The 27,581-nt window shown below is 46.8% G+C and overlaps 1 protein-coding gene across 1 annotated transcript in view; it reads left to right on the forward strand.

Moving 5' to 3' along the window:
- The window catches only part of MYLK (myosin light chain kinase), a 178,656-nt gene that overhangs the window by 36,730 nt on the left and 114,345 nt on the right, over positions 1–27,581 (forward strand). The window contains exons 3-6 of the mRNA XM_080799769.1: positions 10,401–10,608; positions 24,049–24,097; positions 25,005–25,170; positions 26,134–26,299. Coding sequence (XP_080655895.1) covers positions 10,401–10,608; positions 24,049–24,097; positions 25,005–25,170; positions 26,134–26,299 — 589 coding nt within the window. The remainder of the gene's footprint in view (positions 1–10,400; positions 10,609–24,048; positions 24,098–25,004; positions 25,171–26,133; positions 26,300–27,581) is intronic.

Genomic DNA, 27,581 nt, shown 5'->3' on the forward strand with positions numbered 1-27,581 from the left:
CTGCATCTGGCATGATTCTCTCTGCAGATCAGGATGCTTTGGGACAGCTGGAGCCTGGAGACGACATCGTGCCATAAAGTAGCACACTCATATGGCTGCTCTCTGCCTCTTGCGCTAGGCGTCATCTGACAGCATCCCAGAGACACTCTCCTGGCCCTGTTGATGCAGGCGGCAGGAAAGATCCCCACGTCCCAAACCCCAGCGGCCAGCTGGGAGAATCCAGGCGGAATGCGTGCTTTGTGTGGTAGTGTGTGTGGGGAGCAGGTGTTGGGTCAGAGGTTCAGCCAGGAGAGAACAAAACTCAGAAATCAAGCCAAAGGGGCCAAGTCAAGAGGTTTTGGGGGTTCAAGACCCTCGGCTCATTGTTGCCCACCTCTGCTTTTAAACAGAACCACCTCCCTTTCTCAGAGAGTCCTTATCATAGAGGACCTTTCCAGTATACTCTGTGGCCAGTTTCAGAGTCTCGTGGGATCCAGGGTCTGCTGTTTAAGGGGTAAGGAGGCACTGCCAAATAGCGTGTGTGTTCTTTGGGGAGCCGTTCTCTGCTGCTCCCGTTCTGCCTGTGAAGTATGTCTGTCTGTCTGTCTCCAGGTCCAACCATGACCAGCGAGAGACTCCAGATGTGTTATCCCAGATTTATTTCCTTTCTGATACTCACCATGCCCTTGAAATTCCAGGGCCGCATTAGTCAGTGAGGCAGAAAGCAGGGAATCGTCTCGGCCTCAAAGGTGCACGTGGTATTACAGGAGGGGATGAATGTGGCAGTCAAAACCACATGCTGCATATTCGTTTCAAAATGTGCTTTGTGATGTTACATGATTCAGGGGCGCCTGGGTGGCTCAGTCATTAGGCGTCTGCCTTCGGCTCAGGTCATGATCCCAGGGTCCTGGGATCGAGCCCTGCATTGGGCTCCCTGCTCAGCAGGGAGTCTCCTTCTCCCTCTCTCACTCCCCCTGCTTGTGTTCCCTTCTCTCGTTGTGTCTCTCTCTGTCAAATGAATAAATAAAATCTTATAAAAAACAAACAAACAGTGATCTCTTTTCAAGCAGGGTTCACCTCTCCAGTAAACATAATGAGCCAATTCAGCTAATGCAGAGGTGTTCTCAGTTAAAGTGTCATTTTTATCCAGTGGAGAGAGTGTAATACCTTTAGGTTGTCTTTAAGAATGTGAATCGTATAGGACGGGGACTGGCAAGGCCAGAAGTTTAAAGGACTAATATTTCTTAGGGCATTTTGGCACTGTAAATAAAGCTGGGAGCTGAGTGGGTTCTGGGGTACCTTATTATGAAGAATTACTTTGAGGAGGAGAGAGAAGCTCTGACCTTTAGTTGTTATTAATGGCTGTCATACCTGCGCTTATTTTATTTGGTCATAAACTTTCCGTGCAAGTGGTGACTGGTATCATCCCTTCCTTCAGCTGTGTAAACTGAGGGCCAAAGAAGTTAAATCACTCGCCCACAGTCAGGCAGCTGGTAACTGGGGCAGACACTATCCATACACAGGTATGTCTGATTCCAGAGGCCGGATTCATCAAGACTCTGGTCTGCAAGTGACGGAAACCACCTCCAGCTGGGGTAAGCAGAAGAGATGTGCTGTCTTGTACAAGTGGTCCTGGGTGCAGCACAGTTCTGGCAGGCAAAGTCCCTATCTCTTTTCTTTACTGTGTCTGTGACGTCTGATTCATCAGATGGCCTCCTCCTCTTGGGAGGGGGCAAGAAGATGGGGGGCAGGGATGGGAGAGGACGGCTCCAGACAGCTTCAGGCTTTCATCTGCCCAGCTTGGGATCTCTGTGAAAAGAGACAGCTTTGGTCTCCCTTTATTCTAACTGAAAACTGCAGGGAAGAGCTCTGATCTGCTGGCTCGGACCACATGTCCATTTTTGGGCCCATGCACGTCATCCAGGAAGCAGCTGACTGGCATTCCCACCTGACTCACATGTGGTGGATAAAGGGGGATGGGTGTGCGGCAGGAGACCTTGAGCAAGTCAAAACCAAACCAGAGCATTCACTTGGTAAGCCTCTATGATGCCACAGGCCTCCTATTAATATTTGAATATACCTGAGAGCATGCCTCAACTCAGTAGCAGAAAGGGTAAGCTCCCGGGCCAGCCTCACCACTGGAAAGACCATGTCCTTGAAAGCCATCATGAGAGCTAGTAAAGCCAGAACCCCAGGGCTTTGTGTAGAGAGGCTTCTGGTAAGGCTCGAATAATCCCCAGCCGCCCCAGAGGAACTTCGAGTGCAAATAGGAGTACGCTTGTGTTATGTGGAAACTATGAATTTGGAGGAACTAGGAAATCATCAGTGTGACAGGTGTCTGATGACACTTAGGATTCTGTTTCTTCGTTGGATGGCTTCCGAGGTTTTTACGTGCTTGTATCATTAGAAGGGAATCAAATAAAAAAGATGCTTGCATTGATAAGCTTGATCTCAATAAAAGGAAATAGAATTTGGGGGGCGGGGGGGAGATACAGGAGAGCCTGGTGTAATCCAAGACTGCCAAGACATCACCTGCCTTGTGCTCTCAATGGAAGAAACATGGCGCTCTCAGACTTGCAGATATAGGGGTGCGGAGGTGCCTGTGTCTTGGTCCACAGAAAAGAAAGCTCACTGTAGAAAGTGATCACAGAGGGAGACTTTCAGCATCAGCCCCTGAGGACATGTGTGTTGTTACTGAGCCAGTTTGAGGAATGGTTTTTGACGTTCTGATTTCATTTCTCATGGCCCCTCTTTTGTCCTCCTCGTTTCACCACTTGGGCTAGGGGCAGGCCGCATCCAGCAGCCTCAGCCTCTCGCTAATTGCTGTTTTTGGCCAGGCTGATCTCTTCCTGATGGATTCGGTGTGTTCAGTTAAGGCCTTTGACTTTTGGCAACAGGATAATTCAAAGTGCCTGCCTGTCTACAGGGCCACGTGCCAGTTGCTGACACAGACTCAGGCCCCTAAGCGTGGTCATGCCATGCCCACGGCTTGCCCTTCAGTCTTCACCCTCATAATATACCCATGACGTCAGTTTTATAGACATTTTTTGTGGTCTGATTTGTTTGGGGTATTGGTGTTTTCATTCTCCTTTCTGGGCATCATATCCGTTTATTATCTGAGTGAGCTTGGACTTACAGATGGGGCAGAGACTTCTTCAACTACCTCCGCGGCACCATTGGTCCATTTCCTGTTCTTTTTTCAGTTTTCAAATCACCAGCCCTGATCTAGTCATCATTGATCATAAGGGAATTTATTTATTATATAGGAAGCTGCCTCAAAATGGGGTAAGAAGTTCAGAGTCATGTGCTGTAGGCAGTCAGAGAATTATAAGCAGGTAGACAGTCGTGTGGTAGCATCGACGTTTCCAGCTCACGGGAGACATCCTCCTAACCGGTTTCTGTAATGTCCATCTGCTGGGCTCAGCCTTTCCCGCCATCGATTCAGTGACTTAACAAGATTCAAAACAGATATCCCTTGGCAACACCTCAAGTCTGCTGTTTTCCACCCTGAGGTTTTTTTCGCTTATGGCTCACAGCTTCTCTGTGAGAAGCTCTCCAGCATCCTGCCGGGTTGCCTGTTTTCACCCTGGCCCTAGTGCTGTCCTGGTTTCTCTCCCCCTGGTCTCCCTCCATCTCCAAGGTGGGCAGAGCCTCAGGACCATCTCATGCCCCACCTGGCTGATACATTGGCATTGCGGGACGCATACTGGGACAGGCATGTCCAGAAACAAAGGACTTGTAGGGGATCATCAAAAACAGCAACATCGGGGCACCTTGGTGGCTCGGTGGGTTAAGCTTCTGCCTTCGGCTTGGGTCATGGTCTCAGGGTCCTGGTATCGAGCCCCGTGTTGGGCTCTCTGCTCAGCAGGGAACCTGCTTCCCTCTCTCTGACTGCCTCTCTGCCTACTTCTGATCTCGATCTCTCTGTCAAATCAATAAATAAAATCTTAAAAAACAACAACAACAACAACAAAAACAGCAACATCGTCCCCTCCCCCACTTCATACTCTCATCAAGCTAAGATGGTGGATGTGTTACTCTGAGTCCTGCCAGGGCTGTGGAGACAGGGAATCTGTCACTGCTCTGGGCTCAGCCTGTGGTAGCCTGTCCCAGGCACCTTGGAGTAGGCTGAAAGCCCTTCACACACATCAGAGAAAAACCAAGAGACTTAGTGCTTTTAAGAATGTCTCACTTTCAGTCAGTAAGTAAATCTCAAAACCACACTAGCTTCTGAAGAAAATGTCTCTCAAATATGACAGGTGGGTGTCATTGCAGCTGAGTTGGCTGCCCACTTTCTCCTCATTATTTAACACGTGCACAATGAGCCCCCGTTCCCTTTAAAGGCCTTTTGAGGACGTAAAGGTTTTTGAGGACATTTTATGGAGCCGGAGCACAGTTTTACTATTTTAAATTATTATAGGGGTTATGGTTACTGTAACTTTATTTTTATGACAAGTTATTGGTTATGCTCTTGATTTACTCGGTCCCAGGCTTTTATTCAAGAACACAACCTCCAATTAAATGTGGTTACTGTGGCAAAAATACGATTCTCCTTAGAATGACCCTCTGTGGGGCTGTTTCCAAAAACTCATTATGGTGAGAAGTCAGGGCTGCCTGTTCGTGTCCATGAGCATGTCTCCTTGTGGTCACTTGGTTTTCCTGTATGGAGGATTAGAGGGTACGAAGGCTGTGGGCTGGACCCAGAGGAGACTGGAGGGAAAAAGGGGAAGCTAAGTGGGTCACCATTCAGAGGCATGTTACCTCAGTATACTACCCAAGGCCCCCTTAGCTATCGGGAAGCTGTTTTCTCTTCAGTGAAAGAAGGAACTACAACCTGAAGGGGCTAGGAAGCCAAGCCAGTCCTAGGACTTGGGCCCAGCCCTCAAGCGTCCCTCCCTTATCACACTGAACATCCCAGGAGTGTCTTGGGCACACGTATGGCACTAAGCATCTCATCTTAGACTGTTCAGATTGCCATAACAGAAATACCATGGACTGGGGGCTTAAACAGCAGAAATTTATTTCTCATAGTTCTAGTGGCTAGGAGTCCAAGGTCAAGGCACCACTAGATTCAGTATCTGGTGAAGGCTTGCTTTCAGGTTCATAGACAGCTGTCTTATGCTGTGTCCTCACATGGTGGAAGAGGTGAGGGAGCTCTTTAGCATAGCTCTTGTAAGACCACTAATCCCATTCATGCAGGCCCCAATTTCACAACCTAATCACCTCCCAAAGGCCCTATCCTAATACCTCCCAATACCATCACATGGGGAGTTAAGTTGCAACTTAGGAATTTTGGAAGGACCCAAGTATTTAGTCTATAGCACTGCCCTATCGTTACTCTGGGGGAACAACCCAAGCCTTGAGTACGGCATGGCCGTATCTTCTATGAAACCTTTGGCCTTTTCTCAAAGTGGGGAACAGATATTGCTTTAACCTAGAAGAGATTTAGTATCACTTAGGGAATGACAATTATCACTGCTTTAGGTTCTCCAGTATTTGCCTCACCAAAAACATGAATTTACAATGAGGAATAGACAATCAAGTCACTTTGGAGACCAAAACTGTGGTCCCAGATCTCCACTTAATCTGCCATTTACTGGCTAATCATCAACTTCTTTGGGCCTCTTTCCTCAGTTCTCTGGGTTCAATACTATGATTGACTTCACATGCCATCACTGACACTGTTGGAGCCCACCTAGACCCCCTTCACCAGGCCAGTAAACCCATTCCCAGCAACTGTGTTGGCTGAGGATTTGCAGATGGGGTTCCCCGAACCCTTATTTCAGGTCCTGCATCAGGATACCCCAACCCAAGACACTTCCCTCATAGAGTTGTAAGAATCAATAAGATTCTATATGTGAAGGTCCTCTAAAAACTAAATATCATGAACAGACACTTCTCCAATGAAGACATACAAATGGGGGCACCTGGGTGGCTCAGTGGGTTAAAGCCTCTGCCTTCGGCTCAGGTCATGATCCCAGGGTCCTGGGATCGAGCCCCACATCGGGCTCTCTGCTCAGTGGGGAGCCTGCTTCCTCCTCTCTCTCTCTGCCTGCCTTTCTGCCTACTTGTGATCTTTGCCTGTCAAATAAACACATAAAATCTTAAAAAAAAAAAAAAAAAGACATACAAATGGCTATCAGACACATGAAAAAATGTTCATCATCACTAGCCATTAGGGAGATTCAAATTAAAACCACATTGAGATACCACCTTACACCAGTTAGAATGGCCAAAATTAGCAAGACAGGAAACAACGTGTGTTGGAGAGGTGGTGGAGAAAGGAGAACCCTCTTACATGGTTGGTGGGAATGCAAGTTGGTGCAGCCACTTTGGAGAACAGTGTGGAGATTCCTCAAGAAATTAAAAATAGAGCTTCCCTATGACCCTGCAATTGCACTACTGGGTATTTACCCCAAAGATACAGATGTAGTGAAAAGAAGGGCCATGTGTACCCCAATGTTTATAGCAGCAATGGCCACGGTCGCCAAACTGTGGAAAGAACCAAGATGCCCTTCAACGGATGAATGGATAAGGAAGATGTGGTCCATACACACTATGGAGTATTATGCCTCCATCAGAAAGGATGAATATGCAACTTTTGTATCAACATGGATGGGACTGGAAGAGATTATGCTGAGTGAAATAAGTCAAGCAGAGAGATTCAAGTATCATATGGTTTCACTTATTTGTGGAGCATAACAAATAACATGGAGGACATAGGGAGATGGAGAGGAGAAGGGAGTTGAGGGAAATTGGAAGGGGAGGTGAACCATGAGAGACTATGGACTCTGAAAAACAATCTGAGGGTTTTGAAGGGGCGGGGGGTGGGAGGTTGGGGGAGCCAAGTGGTGGGTATTAAGGAGGGCATGTATTGCATGGAGCACTGGGTGTGGTGCAAAAACAATGGATTCTGTTATGCTGAAAAGAAATTTTTAAAAAAATTGAAAAAAAACTAAATATCAGTGGGATTTTCCATGTGGCCTTGGACTAGACCATAAAAATGCTCGCTGTGACTTCTTGGCTGAAGGCCTGTGATGAAGGCAGATAACGCTCCCAGGAAACACAGGGCTGTTGTCTTGCATCCCAGTGGTGTGAGCCCAGGCTTCTTTCTCTTCCCCACCCAGGAGCCCAGGATAGTGGGCAGACAGTAAAAATGGGTTTCTGTGAAGCTGATTGTCTTCAGGTAATATTACGTAGCGGTTGGACAAGTTTTTCTCCTATTGGGAAGAGAAGAACTGGAGTTGCAAATCATTTCAGACCTGGGAACCCAAGCAAGGTCACAGAAACCCTTGCCTGTGCTTCAGCTACAAGGTGGTAGAAAAGTCCCACTAGAAACTGCAACTTTCTAAGAGGTGCCAGTTTCAGGATCTTTAAAAATCTAAAATTTATTTTAATAGGGCATCTCAGAGGTAAATTGGTGGGAGCAAGGGGTGGTGTAGAAAGCAAGAGGAAAATTCAGAGGAAGGAGGGAGCCCAGTTCCTGAGGACAGGAAACACTTGCCATGTCCCCAGTTAATCATTTATGCCCCCAGGCCTGTGGGCCACCAGAGTCCACCCTGCTGCAGGGGGCCAGAGTACTTGCTAATGGAATGCTAACCATGCCTTTGGTGCAGTTAATGATTTCTCTCCTCCCATTACAATGCTCTACGCTCCCTTTCTCTGAAGCTCACAGAAGGCTGTGTAATCATCTTCTGGAGGTTAGGCTGGTTATGCCTAACGTGGTGGAGGAGAAGATCACGGTGATTCGCAAACTCAGGATAGCACCAGACTTCCGAGGGCTTCCTTTTGTAGGAAAGTGTATCTTTCCTTAGTTGTTTTCTAAAAACATGCTTTTATGAAGTAATTGTTTTCTGATGTTCCCCTATATGAACCTTTGCCAAGATAGCATCACGGGATGACATGATTTTATATGGGTACACAACATTTGTCACCATCAAAGATGCACAGTGTTTATTTGTAGAGTGCTTCTATTTCCATTGTATGGAATGGAAGCCCTTGGGGACCTCAACAAATTAATGGATGTGCTGTACGTTCATTATACATGCTAATATAAAAGAAATGTGATGCCTGGGTGGCTCAGCTGGTCGGGCGGCTGACTCGGTTTTGGCTCAGGTCATGATTTCATGGGTTGTGGGATGGAACCCCATCTCTGGCTCCACGCTCAGGGTGGAGTCTGCTTGAGAGTCTCTCCCTCTGCCCCTCCCCCACCTCTCTCTCTCTCTCTCTCTCTCTCAAATAAATAAATCTTAAAAAAAAAAAAGGAAACACATATTTTCATTTACGTTTTTTTTAATTTCACAAAGGCCAGGTATGTTATTTGCAGAAATACCAGAAAATAATTGTTCAGTAAAGAAAAAGAGTAGGGACCCAGAGACAACCACCAGTAACCCTTTGTTTCATATTATAACAGATGTCAGAGCTTATCTGTCCAAGTGAAGGGGGATGCTTCACCACCACCCACCTCAGAGAGGGTATGAGTGCTTTGGTGACAAACACTGTTGACTGCTTCCAAGGGATAGACTTCAGAATCTCAGCATTCCCTCACAGATACTCAGTCTCTGTCATGAATATGGCTTAGATTTTAATAGGAAAGGGATTTTTTTGTTTCCAGAATTTATAAATAAGATGGGCAATATTGATTTGAAGTTTTGAATTTTGTTTTTTGGGGGTTTTTTGTTATTGTTGTTGTTGTTCTTTTTTTAAAATTGAAGCCTTACTACTAATTAGTGAGGATGGGGAGGCAGGCCTTGTGAGATTTATAAAGTTGTGCTGACGGGTGACTATGGAATAACCAAAGAGGGGATTGTTCACTTTGGGGATTTACCCTGTGTTTCCGGGCTTCCTTCCCAAGGAAGACATCTGCATCCTGGCTACTGAGAAATGGGTTTGAGGAAGAGCTGGAGGCGGGATGCCTGGGAAGGGAGGCGAGAACAGTCCAACAATGACCCCTGAAATTGTTAGCGCAGTTGTTTCTGCACTGGCGTGCTCAGGGAGCTCACTGTGTTTGGATGCCAAGTTTGGATGCTCTCCCCTGTGCTAATATAGCATCTTTGCTGACCTTACTGGGGTGTGAGGGGGTCATTGAAGGCTTTCTTTGTGAATTCCGTTTGGGGTCATCCAGCAAATTTTGGTTTTGTTCCATCCATATTCGCCGTCTCTTATCTTGCAGTGGATACACAGGTAAAAGCTATTGCTACCACCATTTTATAACGCAAACAACTTCTCTCTCAGGAGACTTCTGTGTTATCTGCTGTGCATTGTCCAGTGCTAAAATCTCTTCATTCTGGGTCCCAGGCTGCACGTTGATGGGCCAGTCTGAACCCCACTCCTCTGAAGATCTGCCCATTCTCATGGGCCTGTTGAGTTTCAGGGCTTAAAGGAAACTTCTTTGTCTGAAACTCAAGGTGATGTCTTTTCTTGGAATTTATCTCTCTTAATTTTTCCTCATTGGGGAAATATCTTCTCTCCAAACAAGTCACGGAAAGGCTCACATGTGTCAGGTACTTACAAGAGTGCTTAATACTTAGCACTCAACATATGTTAGCTGCTGACTAGTATTGGAGACAGAGTGGTCTAAAGCCTCATTGCTCCCAAAAAACATCAAGCAAACGCACGAGGTTGTTGTAACTTTTCTAGTACCCCATTGAAAAAGTAAAAAAAAAACAGGTGAAATTAATTTTAACAACATATTCCACTTAACCCAACATGTCAAAAATACGATCTTTCAACAGGTAGTCCATATTTTCAAATTGTCGAGAGAATTTTACATTCTTTTTTTCATCAAGTCTTCAAACCCCGGTGTGCCATTTATACTTACCGTACAGCTCAGTTAGGACCAGCCACATTTGGAGGACTCCACGGCCACGTGTGGCTAGCGTGGTTTCCATCCTGGGCAACTCAAAGGTGAGTTCCGGAGACCAGAAGCATCAGCATCGCCCGAGATTTTGTCTGAACTGAAGAATCTTGGGCCCCGCGCCAGACCTAGAGAAGCAGAATCTGCATTTTAATAAGTGATTTATTGGCATGCCCGAATGGGAAGCACTGGTCTGGAATGCTCACGCTCAGTCCTCATCCTCTGGGATTCTGATTTAATTGGTCCAAGGTAGGAGCTGGGCAGTGGCTTTTTTTTTAAGCTTCCTCTGGGAATTCCAATATGCAACCAGTCTTGAATCACCTGTGTAGTGGGCTCTGGAGCCAGGATGCCTGGTTCTGCCACTCTCTACCTTGGAGACCTCGAGAATCTACCACAAGACACTCTGTGCCTCCGTTTCTTTATGTCGCTGGAGTCCTGTCTGCTTCAAGGAATGTTATGAGTTAATGAGGAGTTAAGACGTGTAAAGCACTCAGAATCACACCTGGCACATAGGAACCACTCCTGAAGTGTAAGCTCTTCTTACCCTTTCTTCTTCTCCTTGAAGGTCCGGGGTTACCCAGAGCCCCACGTGACGTGGCACCGAAATGGGCAACCCATCACCAGTGGGGGCCGCTTCCTGCTGGACTGCGGTATCCGGGGAGCTTTCAGCCTTGTGATTCGTGCTGTCCGGGAGGAGGACAAAGGAAAGTATACCTGTGAAGCCACCAATGATAGTGGTGCCCGCCAGGTGACTGTGGAATTGACGGTGGAAGGTGAGTTTTAGGAAGCGAGAGCCGTGGTGGGAGATGAGCTATCCACTTGCCCAAGGCCTGCAGCTCCTGCTTCTGCCCTCTGTTGGGCAGAAGAGAAACACACAAGAGAAAGCACACCCATCCTTAAACTCAGGACCATTTAATCTAATGGGAGAAACATTCTGGGGAACGAGGGAGACACCCTAGGAGTCATGTCAAACTCACGTCACCTCACTTTGCTGTCCCAGCCTTCCCATGGCTTCCCCTCACACTGAGGCTGAGACCAGACTGCCCCGCCTGGCTCTCTAGACCATCCACCACTCCCGGCCAGGCCCCCTACCCTTCCTTGAGCTAGCCTCAGAGCCTTCCCCTGCCATTCCCTTTCAGAGCAAGAGCTCCGTCCACAGTCCTCACCTCCTTCAGGTCTCTGCTCACATGTCCCCTCCTTAGTCGACCCTTTCTGACCTCCTCAACCCTAGGATTCTCCATCCTCTCACTCTCCCTCAATAGTTTCTTCTAGCTCTCTTCCTGCTTCTCATTTCTTTAATCTCTCCTCCACCCTCACCTCTAACTAGAAACTAGGAGGCGAGGCTCTTGATATTGTTTATGTTGTATCTCTAACATCTAGAAAACTTCCCGGCACAGGATAGATCCTGAGATATTTGGAGAATGAACGAACAGTGTTTCTTATCCTCCTTATAAAGTAATACTCGCCTATCTATACAAATGTTGTAAAACTCAGAAAAATATATAGGAGATAAATATACCAATGTGTTAACACTAATTATTTTGTCTTCCCCCCCCCCCCCCCCCCCGTGTACTGAAGAGATTCTGTCAACTTTATTAACTTTAAAACTTTCAGGAAAAATACTTGACCACCAGTAAAACTGTTTCTTTTGCCCCTAGTGTAACCCCCACATACTGAAGGCCACCCCTCCACCACTGGAGGGACCATTTCCAGTTCAGGCCACTGGCTGCTGCTTAAAGGCCTGATGTCCAAAAGGACATGGGGGTTTGTCAGACCCTCAGAGGTATGACAAGGTTCCCTCGACCCTTCCAGGCCTTTCTAAGGGCTAATAAGCCAGAAGTCCCGTCTCACTTTCTTCTCTCTCAGGGGACAGTGTTCCCAGCCTGGTTTTGAGGGACACTGTATGTGAGGATTAAGGTAGCCAGGAAAGGTTCCAGAAGGGGTGAGGCACACCTGGGTCAATGTTTTCCCTGCTTCTCTACATCATGGAAAGACAGACAGGCTGTTTCACGGAACAGAATGTACATAGTTTGGATGTTTTCCCCAAATTCTTTAACCGAGTGACTCATTCCTTTCAATGACCTTCAACTGCCTGTGGGCTGGAGCATTCCAGATGGAAAGTGGACCCTGAGCAGAGTCTCTGAATGGCCCTCACCTAGGACGGTTCCGGTATTGTGCTTTCCCCTGTACTTTTCAATATCCAAACTTTTGAGTTGAGGCTCACAAAGAAAAATTACTTTCCCCCCTGTATTAGTCAACTCAAGCTGTCATAACAAAATACTGTACACTACATGGCTTCAGTAACAGAAACTTATGTTCTCATAGTTCTAGAGGCTGGAAGTCTGAAGTCAAGGTGCAGCTGGGGTCTGGTTTCTGGTGCAAGCTCCCTTCCTGGCTTGCAGATGGCCTCTGTGTCCTCACAACGACAGAGAGAGAACACTCTAGTGTCTCTTCCTCTTTTTACAAGGGCAACAGCTCTGCTAGAGTAGGGCCCCACAGTTATGACCTCATTGAACCTTTATCACCTTCTCCCAGACCCTGTCTCCAAATACAGTCACACTGAGGGTTAGGAATTTGGGTGCTGACATAAAAATTCAGTCTATAATACCCCTTTTCTGGCTTTCTGTTTATTGCTGGGGAAATGGGGAATTATGAGTCAGGGGTCCAAGGTGCGGGTCCCAACGTTTGCCAATCATATGTGTAACTTTAAACCTCTGGACCTCTGTTTCTGCAGATCAAGGGTTTAAATTCAGTGGTGTTGGTAGACTGTGCTAGCCTTTGTTTTCTGTGATCCGTTTTAAAGGAATGGAATGGGTTAGGCATACAGAGGAGGTATATAAACCCCAGGTAATATGGAATATTTCTTTCAGTTGCCATTATTGAAGAAGTTAGAGCTGACGACCTACTAAAATTTTTCCTGCTTAGCTGAGACATGGGCAACAGGGAGGAAAGAAGGCAGGAGCGCTCTCAAGAAGGCTCCCAACCCTGTGCCCTCTCCTTTGGTTTTCATGTGGGGAGACTCAGGCCCAGACCACTGAAGATGTTTCATGTCTTCTAATCCTAGGACACAGAGAATGGCCTAAAGGCTGCAGCATCTTTAAATGTGAATGGGCCTGTATGCATTCTGCTTCCTCACCAAAGGCCAGTTTCAGGTGGTGTGTGGCTTAAGACCACCCCATAGACCGCAGACCTGGAAGGAAGTGTGAATTCTTACAAAGGGGCTCTAGCAGCCACCTGCCTGCTCACCAACTCTGTGCTGTGCTCCTTGTTCAGAAAGAGCAGAGGCCCTAGAATGAAGAGTATAATTCATATGTGAACCACTTTCAATGCCCTAGTGGTTCAGACCGGAAGGCACTATTGTTAAATGGTCTTGGATTTTAGCTCCACTGATTTCTAACTCTGGGGAACTTTCACCTTTTGGAGCCTTATTTCCTTTTCTGTAAATGGGAACCCACAGCTGCCCCATGGGTTGTGTAAGGATTGGTGCAGCACTGGCAGATAGTAGGTACCTGGTAAATGAGGCCTTGTAGTATTTGAACCTGCTGTTAATATCCTGAGGACTACGTCCAGAGAGAAATCTTTGCATGGAGAATAGAGGAATATATTCCCTCGTCTGATTTCCTGTTTGGTAACTGGGGCCAGGAAACATGTAACATCCTTCATGAGCATGAGTGCCTCAATGACAGGACTGTTCATCGCCTTAGATGCTGGGGTGCAGCCCTACAGTGAGCCCTGGAAGGGCTCTCTGTGGCCAGTCCCGACACTCACCCGCCTCCAGGGTGCTGCTCACAGAGACTGGGTACAGACCAAAAAAGAGACATGGGACCTGCCCTCTGAGGGCTTTCCTTTCTAATAGAGGGGCCACAGGCCTTTTCTCCAGCAGAGCTGTCCATAGAAACACAATGTGAGCCACATACGTAATCTTAAATTTAGCCACATAGTAGCCACATTAAAAAAAACAGGTGAAGTCAGTTTTCATAAAATATCTTACTTAACCCAGTATATCCAAGATAGAATCAACATAAAATTATTAAGGTAATATTTTATGTTTTTCAGGTTTTGGGAAATATTTTGCACTTACAGCAACATCTAGATTCAGCCTAGTCCTATCTTGAGAGCTCAGTGACCACATATGTCTAATGCCTATCATGTTGGACAGCATAGCTCTAGAAGGTCCCACTGGAATAGGGATAAACAAGATTTACACAGAGAAAAAAGAAAATCCACGTATATGAAGAAGGTGGTGAGTGGTCCTGGGCAGTCACTTCCACAGAGTGAGCCTAGAACTTCGGGTGCAGTGAGGGGCAGGGCGGAAGTGACAGGTGTGCCCCAGACTTGATGGTCTGAGTCTCTGAAGGCCCTTTGTGTTCCAGGGACCAGGGGGTCACTTAAGTCATTTTAAGTAATAGAAGGCAAATTCTAAGACTTGAGCTCAGGAGCCCAGGGTAAGCTAAACTGCCAGGCCCAGAAGAGGTCCAGGCCTCAGGATGGCTCATACTCACATTACAGGATTGCTGAGTGCAAACGCAGGGACCCACAGATCCCCCTGGGAATCTTGTTGAAAATGCTGATTCTGATTCCATGGGTCTGGAGTAGGGCCTGAGTGTCTGCGGTTAGAACTGCAGTTAGTACCAGGTGATGCCCATGCTGCTGGTCCCTGCATCACACTTTGAGAACAAGGAAGGATTCAATGACCGATGTGATACATTTAGCCCAATACAGTGATTCTCAAATGTAAGCATATATTGAATCACCTGAAGGGCTTCCGGAACCACACACACTACGCCTTGCCCCAGAGTTTCTGATTTAGTAGGTTGAGACGGGCTCAAGAATTTTCATTTATAACAAGTTTCTTGGTGATGCTGCTGCTGCTGCCTATGGGTACCAGTGCTTCAAGAACCAGTGGGCTAGTGCTTATGCTGACTATCAGGGAACTCCAGGAAACAGAATAGATCATACCTATATATGTAGAAAGAAATTCATTACAAGAAATTGGCTCGCACAATCATGGAGGCTAACAGGTCCCAAGATCTGTAGTCTGGAAGCTGGAGACCCAAGGGAGTCAAGGGTGTAGTTCTAATCCAAGTCCGAAGGCCCAAGAGCCAAGACAGTTGATGGGGTTGTTTCAGTGCAAAGACCGGCAGACTCCAAAACCAGAAGAGCTGATGCTTCAGTCTAAGTCAACTACAAAGGAAAAACCCATGCCCCAGCTTAGAGGCAGTCACATGGGAGGAATTCCTCACCTTTTTCTTCTCTTTGGGTCTTCAACTGATTGGATGAGGCCCACCAACATTAGTGATGTCAATCTATTTTACTCAATCTACTGAGTTCAATGTTAATCTCATCCAAAAACACCCTCATGCAGGGGCTCCTGGGTGGCTCATTTGGTTAAGTATCTGACTCCCGCTTTCACCTTGCTTTCAGTGATGATCTCAGGGTCGTGGGATCCAGCCCCAGGTCAATCTCCACACTCAGCATAGAGTCTGCTTGTCCCTCTCATTCCACCCCTGCCCTCCTTGCTTGCATGGGCTCTCTCTCTCTCTCTCTCTCTCTCTCAAATATATAAAACCTTAAAAAAAAAAAACACAAAGCACCCTTACACCAACATCCAGAATAACGTTTGACCAAATATCTAGGCACCCCACAGCTCAGTTAAATTGCTGCATAAAATTAACCAGCGCTAGATACTTTATTAGAATATCCCCGAAGTATTTCATGCAATCTGACTGACATATTTCTCCTTTTGTAACTATCCATTTGGAATATCAGCTAACACAGAGCAGCTGTAAAAGTTAGCAGTGGTATGTGATATGGACTGGAAAGGCAGAATGGGAACATGTGCACACAAGTTGCCAGAAAGCAGCCACAAAACCAGGAGAAGATATGTAGAGAACGGGTATAACACAACCAGAGCTAGCTTGTATCCAGTCCTTCCTCCATGTCACTGGCAAGATTGGGATTGATCATCCTGAGGACAGGTACAACCATGTTCCCATCTGCACCTGTAAGGGGCATGGCAATGAGCATAAAATGTGATTGCCAGGTGCTTGCCCATTTTGCAGGCCTATGGTCATGGCGGGTATCATTAGGGTAACCGTTTATCTGGTTTATGCCTACTCTGCCAATGTCATGATAAATTGAGCCTCCTTTGACTTTCAGAAGGATCCCAGTTTAGATAATAACTTACATGGTTATCCTGGCCGTGCTTGACATGTCCAGTGCCCTGAGCAGTGAGGAAGCTATAGGAGTGACGTATTCTAGGGGGAGAGGAGTAGTGAAAGCAATACTTTCAGAGGATGTGGATCAAGGTTATTTTCATCTCTGAAAAACATATTCCAAGCCATTAACCACTCTGCATAGAATGCAATGAACAATTTTTTTAAAGTAAATTTAATAATGAATACGCATTCATTATAAAATAATGAATAAATAATGAATACGTATTCACTGGGGAGTAGATTTGGACAGGAGGTCCCTCCACTTAGGGAGTTTTCTTTGAAATAAATAGGAGGGACAAAAACCTAGCCCCCCTCACCCCACACACACTCCTTGCTGGACCTGGCGTTGGCCATCATCACTCTTTCTTCTCACTCTGTTACGTACTCTAGCCTTCGAGCAGAATCCTCCTTCTCCCTGACTATGGACTTCTTTCCCCAGCTTCCCCCCACCACTGGAGGTGAAGGGTTCTGAGGCTGCCCACTTTTTCTCTGCCACAAACCAAAGATACGCCCCCTCATCGTAGAATGTCTCCAGTGAGTGAAGAGCAGATTCCTGTATCCATCGCCCTATTCATGGCTCTGTTCCTCTCTGGGTCAGGCCCTGGCGACAGAGCAGAGTGGTTCACACAGGGTCCCTGCCCCCTGAGATCTACTTCGTGCTGAGAAAGAGAGACTCTAACCAGGGAACAAGTATAACTTTTGTAGTAGAATTAAGAGCTCCTTGACTATGCGTGAGAAAGACAACCGGTAACCGACTGCCTGGATTGTGATAGCAAGAGGAAGGAGGATCTCACATCGTGGGATTTAAGGGAGAAGAGTAGCCGCAGGAAATCGGATTTAATTGAAGGCGGGGAGTGTTTACCACTCCACCATCCCAGATCTCCGTCTGTCCTCACTTGAGGGCTCCTTCCTGAGACATGAGCTCTCCATCACCCTGGCTTGCCCTCTGTGTGAACTGAGTCTGCTCCTGAGACCAGAAATAAAGGTCCAGACAAAGAGTTATGGGTCTTTGTGCAGACATCATTTAGAGTGAGAAATAGTGAGAGAGTTAGTGGGGTCAGCAGAGTAAGAATAGGTCTGGAGAGGCAGGCAGGGTATAGACCCTGGTGATGGAAAGCCATTGGAGGGGATCAAGGAAGAGAATGAGATGATTTGACTTAGGCAGAATATCTCATTAAAGTGTGTGGGGGGAGGGCGCTGCCATCAGTCTCCTGTCTTTAAGCATCGATTTCCTGGAAATTGACTGAGCAATGGTTGTTTCCATCTCCTTGTAGAAGGCATGTCCCAGATCCAAACCAGAGGGATCAATGTGTTGTATCTTTTAACAACAGCACATTGGCCAGTGGAACAATAGGAAGCAACTCACCTCCGCCCCCTCACCACTGCTTCCCTTGTTTTGCTTTTGTTCCTTTATTCCAGAAAGATAGATTTTCCTCTGTTCGTCCTTTATCCACCACTGGATGGCAAGAGATATAGGTTTTATGCTTTGCCTTTTAGTTGCCCCTGTTCCAAACAAGGCCTGTGTTCCCGCTAGGTCGGCCCGGCACTCCTCTTCCAGAAGGTGGGCTTCCTGCACATTGTCCACCCAAGCACACGTCCCCTGGGCCCCAGGCACCCCTGTCCTGCAGCATCTACTCTCTACACCCCCATGAAACCCCTGTCCTACAAGCCAGGGCTCCCTGACTGTGGGAGAGAAAGGGTCAGCCAGCAAGCCTGGGGAGGAGAGTGACCCCATGTCTTGGAACATAAGGGCAAAGAGTGGCCCTAGGGACCGCTATCCTGGCTATACTGGTTATAGCCGGGATGACATGGGTGACACCAGCATTCTTGGGGGATTTGGGATTTGTAGGAAACTCTCCTGTGCCACCTTTTATGCTGCTCCCCTTTCCCAGGGACAGATTTCTCAGATCCTTTTTATTTTCACATTGGATTAGATCAATGAGATTCTGGATTTTGAGCCCACGTCTGGTTATAGTGGCTGAGTCTTCAATTATTGTCTACCTCGGGAATGTCTGTTGTGATTCTCCACGTACTAGTGTGTGTGCTCTTATTTCTCTTTTACTGCCTTTTTTTAATCTACATTCTCCACCTTCCTACAGACCTGTAATTCTATTACCCATTGATATTTTGTATAAACTCTTCTCAGTTTCTAGCACTCTCTGACGCCCCTTCCTTTTGGTAGGGGCCTGCGCCCTATTAAACAATCCAGTCAGAATTGTAAAATGCTCTGAGTCATTGTCCTTTTCTATCTCGTCAAAGTTAATAGTAAAAATGTGTTAGAAATAAACATCGTTCTTTGTGCCCCATGGGTCTCTTGCCCATGAAATATTTGCGTGTCAAGACCATCTCGGCAAAAGTCTCATGTCTTCCTTGCTCTACAGAAGAGCCAGCTATGGGTCCCTTGGTCCCGTTCGGTTCCTGGAGGGTGACTCCCAAAGTCACCGTACTCCACTGCATCCTCCAGTGCCCCTGGCCAGCCCCACTCTGGTCGTCACTGTGGATGCTATGGCTTTTCACCCCCACTCTCCCTGGTCTCATGCCTCGGCCCCTCCCCCCCTTAACCAGTGGCTCCCAGTTCCAGCCTCTCCACTCATCAGAGGGTGGTGAGTGTGCTATTTGCTGGGCTTGAAGGGCAGCAAGTGTTGGTTCTTGCCCTCAAGAGACTGACTCTCCTCACCTCACATTTCATTATTATATTGCTGTTAAGATTCAACATCCGGATGTATTTATGAGGTGGTAACTGTGTGGAGTGTTGTGTGGGAGACACAGTACTTGGTTGAATCCTTTCTGCAGGAACCTGGTTGGTCAGATAGGACGTTGGCACATGAAAAGCTAAGAGAAAGCGCAACTCCAGCCAAGGGAGCGTGGGCTTCTTGGCCAACAATCCACATGTGGGCTTGTAAACTCAGAGGACAAGGAGACCTCTGGAGGCTGAGATGGTCTGTGATGTCTTCTTGGAGGAAGAACTTGGGCTAGTCCTGGAAGAACGAGTCAGATCTAAACGAGGATCAGGAAGATGGAAATCGGAGGAGAGGGGAGAGAGTTAGTGACACTGCCTCCCTCCCAACACACACACTCCACACGGTCTTCTGTTTTTCATTTTCTGTATCCCAGTGCTCTATAACTTGTCTTGCTATATTATCTTACTTTAAGGTTATTTTTTACTTTTTTCAAAAAGATTTTATTTCTTTATTTGAGAGAGAGAGAGAGCACAAGCAGGAGGAGGGACAGGCGGAAGGAGGGGGAGAAGCAGACTCCCTGCTGAGCAGGACTCTAAGATCAGGACCTGAGCGGAAGGCAGACACCTAACCTAGTAAGCCACCCAGGTGCCCCTTGTACATTCTTTTTTTTTATCATATGTCCACTTTGCTATTGATCTTAACATTACCCTTTTTTAGGCTATCTTAATATTTTTCTTCTTTTTAATTTCTTTCTCTCTTTATTGAGAAATAGTTCTTTTTTTCAACTCTTTTTATTTTTAAGTGTCCACATGAATACCTATCTCCTTTCATTTTCCTGGACTTCTAGTACCTTGCATGGCTTGATCACTTGCTTTTAAATCCAGATAATGGCCATGAGTCAGGGCAAGTGTCATCATATCTTCTCGCTCACCTGAGCATTTACATCCTGAAACAGTCATGCTTGAACACTTACAGATTGAAATAAGTATTATTATAGTTTACTTTCCTTTTTATTTTTTGTTAATATTTTAGTTAGGGCTTTACATTTATTTTCTTTTTGCGATCGTACATGGGTGGTTAGCGGTGAACTCCCTGGCTGGCACGGGTACATTACTATCTGTAATTAAAAAATGGGCATTTTTTCTGATTAAAACCACTGTTTTAAGAAATCCTTAAAATTCACTTTGAAGTTGGCTGCAAGCAGGGTGACTGCTCCCTGGTTTGCCTGAAACAGCCCTGGTTTACTCCTATTGTCCCGGGAGAATGATTAATTATGTCCCTTTCAGTGTCAAGAGTCCCTATTTGGATGATGAGTTATATCATCACGTATTTTGGAAGCATTTGGTCTCCTACCATCTTGATCCCATTATTCCCCTTGTCGGCAGCATTCTCTGTCCCAACCCAGTGTCTCTGTATGCTTTAACAAAAAGTGCTAGTTTCCCCCGCCGTTGAACTTTTCACTCCTAAAACCTGCCAGCACTTTCTTTGACTCGTCCTTGAAAAACCTAAGAGAACTGTTTAAATACTTTCAGTGCCTTGGCCTTCCTTCCCCCCTCACTAACTCGATCCTGTCTTCACCAATTCTCTTAACTTACTCTTCTATTTTTGGCATTTCCATCCTAATCCCCTTTCCACTTATTTTTCTCCATAGACTTACTGTTCTGCCAGATTTTCATAGTTTCACAAAATTAATTTTGCCTTATCTGACAACTTGCAACTTCAAATTTTTGCCTATAAATAGACCTTGTTAGTTATCTTAGCTCAAATTCTCTTTTCGTTTTGATGTCAACTCGCTGGTGTTAACTCACATTAAAATAAGCACCCCATTTCATTGCTAGATGACTGCTTGCTGTGTTACCTTCGGATCAGTCATAAACTGCTCTCGCCCTGATACAGAAGTACCTTCGAGCAGTGTTCTTTTGCTCTTCTTTTAGGCAGTGCCATATTTTCGCTTTTTTTTTTTTTAAGGAATAAAAGAATTTTAGCGTTTGGATTAAGATGTTCAGCTCCCAAGAATCTTAAAAATGCTTAGTCTGTTTTTTATTGTAGTTCAAACACACATAAATTTACCACTGCAGCCATTTTAAAGTATACAGTTCAGTGACATCACCAAGTCGTGTGACCATCACCACCATCTAGTTCCAGAACTTTTCATAATCCTGAACAGAAGCCCATCCCCACTGAGCAGTCTTCCCCATCTGCCTCCTCCCCTAGGCCCTGGCAACTGCTGATGTACTTTGTCTCTCTCCACTTGCCTCTTCTGAACATTTCGTCAAAATGGAATCAGATGTTTTTCTGAGTCTGGCTTTCTTCACTTAGCAGATTTTCTCAAGGTTCTTGCATGTCGATACATGTGTCAGAATGTTATTCCTCTGTGTGGCTGAATAATATTTCATTGTATATATAGACCACATTTTGTTCATCCCTTCATCAGATGATCAGTCTAATTTTTATCAAATCTTTGCTCCGATGTGAAGTGAGTGATAAGGTAGCATGATAAGGGGCGCCTGGGTGGCTCAGTGGGTTAAAGCCTCTGCCTTCAGCTCAGGTTATGATCCCAGGGTCCTGGGATTGAGCCCCTCATCGGGCTCTCTGCTCGGCGGGGGGCCTGCCCCCCCCCCCACCGTCTCTCTCTGCCTGGCTCTCTGCCTATTTGTGATCTCTGTCTGTCAAATAAATGGATAAAATCTTTAAAAAAAAAAAAAGGTAGCATGATAAATGCCGTGAATGGTACATAGATATTTTTCAGAGGGAGCCTCAGCGATTGGGTGTGTGGCTGATGCCTTGGTGTTAGCAGGTGCAAGAGGCCCTATTCACCTGCCCACCCCTCCTTTTTTTCTTTATTTTTGGTAACTAGACCTCCTCTTGTTTTTGTCTTTACTGTCATATTTATAGGTTTTAAAAAATACAGCTGAACCAATTCCTCATAGTCCCACCACCCCAAAACAATCACTACTAATAAATTTCGATGCATTTTCTTCTGGTTGCTTTCCTGTGTTTTGATACTTTATTTTGTTTTTTCCTAGTTAAGATCCCACTGAATAGATAATGTTGTAACCTGCTCTTCTTTTCATAAAAATCCCTTTCTTTCACAGGGATTGGAGTCCTGTAAGGATTTGGGCACTCTTCTGGGTACTTCTGTTGCATTAACAGGAAGTTCTGGTGGGAACATGGTTTGGGAGTCCTCAGCTTATGGGTGATATTTAAAGTGATTGGATGATGTAAGACCTCCTGGGGTTGGGGGGATGGGGCAGGAATACGAAGTGCAAAGCAAGGACCCAGGTCTCAGCCCCAGGGCACTCCCAAATGCAAAGGTGGAACAGAGAAGGTGGTTGAAGAAGAATCGGCACCTGGTGAGAGCAGGAGAGGCTGGAGGAGAAGGTACCTGGGAGTGGAATGGCCCCACGGCAAATGCTGTTGAGCATCTGAGTGCCGGGGGACGGGATTGCCCACTAGGTCCGGCAAGATGGCGGTCAGGACAAGCTCAGGGGAGTACAGAGGCTCACTGGCCAAGTGGAACGTGCTGAAGAGCAAACACTGTCATATCGTGACCTATTTCTGCCTGTCTCATAGACTCTTCAACATGATTTGATGGCAGAATAAGATGTTTAATGGTATACTTTCCTTATTATTCTTCCTACTGTGTGACGTTTGCACTGTTTCTAATTTTTGCTGTTACCAGCAAGACTGAAATGAACAGCTTTGTAAACTTTCTTTTCTACTTTTAGCATCATTCCCTTTGATTTTGAGGCCCAGAAAGGAAGGTGCTAGTCTAAGACCAGAGCCTCTTTAGAGCTTAGGATTGTCATTCGCTCTAATACTTTCAATTTTTTTTTAAGATTTTATTTATTTATTTGACAGACAGAGATCACAAATAGGCAGAGAGGCAGGCAGAGAGAGAGGAAGGGAAGCAGGCTCCATGCCAAGCAGAGAGCCCAATGCAGGGCTCGATCCCAAGACCCTGGGACCATGACCTGAGCCGAAGGCAGAGGCTTTAACCCACTGAGCCACCCAGGTGCCCCAGCTCCAATACTTTCAAAAAGGACTGACTGGCTGGTCCTTCCTCCAGCATCTGGAGGGCGATCGTCTGAGGGGCCTCAGCATCTTGCTGGTGATGGTTGGTTGGGACCTCCTGGCACAAGTTTCTCCTTTTATCTGCTTAGAAGTCCTTTTGACCTTGAATACACTATTGAGTGACAAGAACCAAACCCACATTATGGAATGAAAACCATACACAACTCATGACAGAGTGATGTTAAATAGAGATACATGTATAATCATTGTCAGTGGCCTGGAACCCTAGCTTACATGTAATGCTGGTGTTTGCTATTAATCCTTTCTCACTAAGGTTCTTTAATCCTTGAGCCAGATACACCAAAGAAAACACGCAGCCCCCATTCCCATCTTCCTACGCATTCGTACAGATGCGATGGGTGCTGGAATTTAAGGAAGTTTACCCTTTTCCAGTAAACACCCTGCAAATTTCCCATTGCAGTTGCCTGCTGATATTCAGGGAATGACTTCCATGCTTTCTGTGTGTGCCTTGGGTGCGGTTTTATAAACATTCCCAGCTTGTGGCAAAAAGAGAACAACTCCCAGGCTGATCACTATCTCAGAAATGTCCTCCTTTCCCCCTGCACGTTATGGTCACTTCCTGTTCCTGGTCACATTAGGAATGGTCCCTCTGCATGCCCTCATCTGACTGGGTTTGCTGTTTAACCACATCCTGTCCGGCATGACAGCACCTTACCAAGGACCTGCAGTGTCCACAGAGCTGCTGGTGCAGGTTCTGGTGAGCCCAGCACCAGGGGTCTGCTCCACGCCAGCAGGACAGATCTTGCTGTTTGCTGGGCCTCATGTGGGAGGATGGAATGGTGATTGTATCCAGCGTGAATAGATCCGGTGAGAGAGATGTATGTGCATCTCCCTCCCTCCCTCTGCCAGGGTCCTCTTCTAGAGAGGTTCTGAATCACCACCGATAATCCCCAGAGTAAAGGTCCATTGGCTCAGCAGAATGCTTGAATGATCTAGAACAGGTGTGCATGGATACATTTCTGCACTAATACTGGCTCTATGACTCCTTTTTCTCATCTGTTTAAGAACTAGAAGGACAACTTAGTACCAGCCTTAAGTGATGCATGTCAGGTGTCCACCCTGGTGTCCTGCTTGGCCCAGGACAGGCTCAGTGAAGATGAACTGTTTCCCGGCATTATCCCACCCTCCCTCTGTGGTTGACTCTTCCTGACCTTTGTTGCTCCAAGTTGGTGGCTCAGACCCGACTCTTGAAGCCTCTCTCTCTGTTTCTTTCTCACAGGGGGCTTTATGAAGAAGCATGGTCAGCCTGCTGTTTCTAAAACCTTGGGGTAAGTTGTGGGATGTTCAAACCAGGGTAAGGGGGGCATTAGCTTTTTCTGCTGACCTGACAGAACAGGTCTGGGGCATAAGTCTTCCTGGGCATCCTGGGTTGTAAAGCAAAAGCCCCCTGGGATATGATGTGGCTATCGCACAGTGCCTCCTGACCCGCTAGCCTGTGGGGATAGCCCCTTTGAGCGGTCTAGCTGCTACACGCTGAGGGAGTGTACTGTGCGCCCGTAGTCTGCAGGGATCACTGACAGTCAAGGCAATAGTCAGATTTAAGTAAGCAGACCTGGAAGAGGCCATCCATATGGGGCACTTCTTAGGGAAAGGAAACCTTTGTTGGTAAAGATAAGTAACAGTAGTTGCTATAACATGCCAGCCCCCAAATGGCAACAGTTTAACACAGGGAAAGTTTATTTCTTGCTCAAGCAGTCAACTTAGGTATTCTAGAACAGTCAGAGAACCTTGCCATCATCGTTCAGGGACCCGGGCTCCTTCCTTTTTGCAGTTTCATCATCTCTTGGCCTTGGAGCCTCTCTTGGATCGTCTGTATTCAGCCAGAAGGATGGGCAAGACAGAGCGTGGAGAATCTCACAGGGGCTTTTTATGGGTTTAGCCTGGAGGTGGCACACATCACTTTCGCTTATGGCCTATTGGCCCAAACCCAGGCTTTGGGCCAGAGCTCAATAGACTTCAGGTGTACCTTACCACAAAGGAGGCTAGTACATGAAATCTCACTGCGTGATCGGGGGTAGAGGAAATAGGTTTTGGTCCCACAGACCTTTCCAGAAGGTGCATGAGGCACAGGACTGGGAAGGCTGCCTTTTGCTGGTATCTGACCCAGCTCAAGTGACGTGGGTGGGGACAGAGAGATCTGAATTGCAGCTGGACTCTCTGCTCATTTCTTTCTAGGGACAGATTCGCTGCCCCTGCTGTGGAGACTCGTCCTAGCATCTGGGGAGAGTGCCCACCAAAGTTTGCTACCAAGTTGGGCCGAGCCATAGTCCGAGAAGGACAGATGGGACGGTTTTCATGCAAGATCACTGGCCGGCCCCAACCGCAGGTCACCTGGCTCAAGGTGAGATTTGATCTGCCCCAACTCTGGCCCCAGCCCGGGGACCCTGAATGTAGAGGGTTAGGCCCTTGGACCAACGGGTGTCTGTCTGTCTGATCAGTCCCTTCTGCTCAACTGTAGATTGTTCTCCAGGGTTCTCTGTATGCCCAATAACCATGTTTGTCCCTGCCCCTATTTGCACACTCTGCCTCTGTAACTCAGCCTGCCATGTCCTAGAATACACACACTCCCCTAACAGCATAACATTTCTGAGTCAGAACAGACCTGACCATCTCCAGAGAGTGGAATTTGAAGTCATGAGAGTAGGTTTCAAGCCACAGCTCCCTCGTTTGTAAAACATGTGATGCTGGGCAAATCATTTGGTCTCTTGGAACATTGGTGTCCGTATCTGTGAGACCAGAGATGATGCTGGAATACTGTTGGGAGTATTTCATTTGGGGCCGGGTGGTGTGAAGTCATAGCAAAAGGGCTGGAGGAGGGGAGTGGCAGCAGCAGGGGGCGTGAGGGGTGGGGTGGGTGTTCAGCAGGGCAGGGAGGAACCTTGGGGAAAGCTTGGGGTTGAGGCCTGTGAGAGTAGCTTTCTCACAGATGGGAGCCCCTGACCAAAATGAATGAGGGGACACCTTTTCCCTATTTCCTAATTCTGCTGGACTGAGCCTGGGAAAAGAGGAAAGGAGAGGGTGGTCAAGCAGAGCTAAAGTGAGGAATTTAGGCTCCCCACCTTGAACTAGGGCATCTCTGAAACAAGCTCACACACCTGCTCTGAGCCGGACCTGACGCCACACCACACACACAGACCTCGAGTCAGGGCCCATGGATTGTCCAAAGACTACTCTCTGAGCACACTGACAGAGCCCAGAGCAGAGGATTGTGCTGCCCAGGCCCAGTGTCCATCCCAGCCAGGCTTGGAGGGTGCCACGAAGTGAGCAGGTTTCTCTGACCCAGCTGCCCTCTTGCCATCCACAGGGAGAGGTTCCCCTGCAGCCAAGTGCCCGTGTGTCTATGTCTGAGAAGAATGGGGTACAAGTTCTGGAAATCCACGAGGTCAGCCGCGATGATGTGGGCGTGTACACGTGCCTGGTGGTGAATGGGTCAGGGAAGGCCTCCATGTCAGCCGAGCTTTCTATCCAAGGTATCAAGTGGTGGGGGGCTCGTACAGGATGCCCCCGCCTGGTGTCTATCCCCTGCTGTTTGTTACAGATCCGTGTTCCACTGATCCACCCCCCTCCCCGATTGTTCCCCCGGGGCCAGGATCTCGAACTCATGTCCCGGCATGGTGCCCCACACCTGTGTCTTCAGTGTCTTTTTTCTCACTCACATTCCTTTTTGTACCTCTGATTGCCACCAGAAGAGTAGACTTTCCAAATACCTTGCCATCACCCCAAATTTAACCTGCCTAAAATTTAACTTATCATCCTCTCTGTCCTTCCCATCGGGCGTTCCCTCAACTTTAAATTCTTTCTACCCCAGGATTCTGCTTTTCCTCCGCATCTGGACCAGACTTTCAGCATCTCCTTTGACCCTTGCCTCCTCCTTGCTGTAGGCATCCGGCCCTGTCAGTTCTTCCCTGGAAATCTCTTTGAATCTGTCTCCTCTTTACATTCCCCTTGGTTCTGCCAAGTCCAGCCTGTGGAAGCAGGAGTGTGGGTGGGGAAGGGGGTTCACATCACTCTATCGAGCGAGAACCTTGAGCAAGGTGGAGTTTGAAGAAGCAGGAAGTTTGGAAACAACCTTCACTCACCTTCACTCTCCTCCCCCTTTCTTACCTTTCTTTCTCCTGTGATTTTTTTCTTCCACATTCCTTTCAATTTTTCAGAAACTATTCCTCCTTGCTCTCTTTACCACCGTTGTCTGGAGTGTTTTTCATAACCCAAAGAGTTTTGTTCTGTGTTGTGACACAGGCCATATATATGTATATAAACATATTGTTTCCGTTAAAACAGTCCTGAGTTGTACCACACACAGTACACTGGTATTCTCTGTTTCATTCTACACCACCGAAAGTCCTGGTCTGGACCCAAGAATGAGACTTCACAGCTCACCATGGGATCGGACCCGCTGTTAGGCATTGAGAAGAATGGTCAAGCCACACCCCTGACTTGCCCTAGCTCTGAATTTAAGAACTGCTCCCTTCCCAAGTACTTAATGACAAAATGATATGCTGCCTGGGATGTTTTAAAATAACTCCCAGAAGAAGCTGCTCTGAAATCCAAAACAAAAAGGAATAAAAAAGACAGGCAAAATGGTGCTACTTCCTTAATCTGAGTGATGGCTTTCAGAGTTGGTTATATCCTCTCTACTCTGGTACATTTTGAAATTTTCCGTAATAAAATCTTTAAAAATGATGCATCAGGAAAAAATATATATAGTGTGTTTTTTTTCTTTGAAGAACTGAATCCAATTACACTTTCCCC

This window comes from Martes martes (assembly GCF_963455335.1).
Source record: "Martes martes genome assembly, chromosome: 1".
Taxonomy (NCBI): Eukaryota; Metazoa; Chordata; class Mammalia; order Carnivora; family Mustelidae; genus Martes; species Martes martes.